General features: G+C 34.3%; 1 protein-coding gene across 1 annotated transcript; it reads left to right on the plus strand.

Annotated features, from left to right (window-relative positions):
• Window positions 1-350: 350 nt before the first annotated feature.
• On the plus strand, window positions 351-941 carry LOC128041323 (uncharacterized). Its single transcript, XM_052631310.1, has one exon. It carries the CDS (start codon window positions 351-353, stop codon window positions 939-941), a length of 591 nt encoding a protein of 196 aa, XP_052487270.1.
• Window positions 942-2,458: the final 1,517 nt, after the last annotated feature.

Here is a 2,458-nt window from a genome sequence, read left to right on the forward strand (position 1 = left end):
CAAAGAATTCAGAACTTGTATAAAAGATTTTGAACGAAGCTCATAATGGTACTATGTTTGTTCATTCGGGGAATAATAAAATGTACAATAATTTTAAAAAGATATATTGGAGGCCACAAATGAAAATGGATATTTCTGAATTTGTATCTAAATGTTTGATATGTTAGCAAGTTCAAGCTGAGCATCACGTACCTTCAGGGTTATTACAGCCAGTAATGATACCGGAATGGAAATGAGAAAGAGTTATTATGAATTTTGTATCGGGATTACCCTTATCTCCGAAAAAGAAATATGTCATTTGGGTAATCGTCGACCGTCTAACAAAGTCTGCTCACTTTATTCTGGTACATATGGATTTCTCCCTAGATAAGTTAGCAAAGTTATATGTATTTGAGATTGTCAGACTACATGAAGTGCCAGTCTCCATTATTTCAGACAGGGATCCACGGTTCACATCCCGATTCTGGAACAAGTTGCAAGAAGCTCTAGGTACGCAGTTACATTTCATTACCGCATTCCATCATCAGACTGATGAACAATCCGAACGTGTGATACAGATTCTAGAATATATGTTTCGATGTTGTGTTTTGGAATTCGAAGGCAATTGTGAAAAATATATGCCTTTAGTTGAATTCGCATTTAATAATAGCTATCAGTCAAACATTAAAATGGCACTATATGAGGCTCTATATGGTCACAAATGTAGAACTCCATTGTATTGGACTGAGCTCAGTGAGAAAAAGATACATGGAATTGATTTGATCAGTGAGACTGAAAAAAAGGTGAAAGTGAATTGGGATAGTTTGAAAGCAGCCTCTGATCGTCAAAACTATTATGTTGATCTTAAGCGAAAAGAGATAGAATTTCAAGTTGGCGACAATGTATTCTTAAAAGTGTCACCTTGGAAAAAAGTTTCTGGTTTGGTCATAAATGAAAACTGAGCCCACGGTTCATTGGAGCATATGAGATCATTGAAAGAATCAGACCTGTTGCATACCAATTAGCATTACCACCAGAGCTTAATAGAATTCATAATGTTTTCCACGTGTTTATGTTGCAACGGTATCGGTTAGATCCTTCACATGTTATTTCTCCGAAAAAAGTTGAGATTCAACCTGATATGATTTACAGTGAGGAACCGATCAAAATCTTAGCACGAGAGACAAAAGAGTTAAAAAATAAAAATGTAGCTTTAGTAAAAGTTCTTTGGCAACGACACGACATAGAAGAAGCTACCTGGGAGCCAGAGCAAATAATGAGAAATCAATACCCAAACCTCTTTATTGGTAAGATTTTCGAGGCCGAAAATTCTTTAAGGGAGGTGAGTTGTAACAACTCGTTTTCAGTGAAATCGGAACAGTGGTTTTGGGACCACAAATTCGAGTCAGAAAGAAAGTTTCTTAAATATTATTGCATAGTATACATTATGATAGGAATGACGTATGAAAATTTCGTTAAGAAAATCTTACCGATTTCAAGTTTAATTGCTAGAAAGAACCAAATTGCATACAGTCCAAAAGTTGAATTCTAATAGTTAGAGGGATTAAATAGCTATGGAATTCAAAATTTGAGGTCCTATAAGGTAAATATAGCATTAAGAGAAGTTAGTAGATAATTATGACGATTCATCCATGGAAATTTAAGAAAAGAAAGGTTGTTGATAGATAAACAACTTTTGTAAAGGAAATTTTCATAGAATTGGGATTTAAGGACTAAATTGAAAAGATGTAAAATTTCTAATTTTTGTGAAATAAATGGACTAATATTGTCATATGAAAAATTTGACTAGTCTTGGAATAAGGATTAAATTTCATTAATTTCATTTTCCGAGCCTAGGGACAAAATTGAAATTAATTAAAAGTATAGGGGCAAAATGGTACTTTTACCTAAAATATTTGTATTAAATTGATTTAAATTTACTCGTATAGTTCGGATAGACCTAGTATAGAATTGGATCGAGGAAAAAAAAGTTTCGAATTAGTAGATTCTTGTATACAAACAAGTGTCAAGGTAAGTTCATGTAACTAAATTGTGTACATTTATTTGTTTAAATTAATTGTTATCTATGTGAATTATATAATTTTCATGCATGTGAAATTGATTAAATATTCGATAATGCCTGATAAATGTTAAGTCCCATTTGAACAAATGAAAATTGATGGATACAAGTTTCCCGTATTGGTTGTAGTCCTGCATATGTTGCGGACACACCACAGCTCAAAAGAGCGTCCCGTTATTAGCCCTCTCAAGCTTCCCATTATATGGTTATTGCGAGCATCTCACTAATAGCTCTTCGGAGCATCCCGATTGGTTGTGATCCTACATGTGTTGTGGACACACCACAGCTATTATAACCTTCCCGGTTATGGCTCTTCGTGAGCTTCCCGTTAATTGGCTCTTTGTGAGCTTTCCGATAAGGCTCACTTGAACTTCCCGATATTAAGCTATCCGAAGCTTC

The sequence above is a fragment of the Gossypium raimondii genome, chromosome 1 (genome assembly GCF_025698545.1).
Source record: "Gossypium raimondii isolate GPD5lz chromosome 1, ASM2569854v1, whole genome shotgun sequence".
In the NCBI taxonomy this organism is placed as follows: domain Eukaryota; kingdom Viridiplantae; phylum Streptophyta; class Magnoliopsida; order Malvales; family Malvaceae; genus Gossypium; species Gossypium raimondii.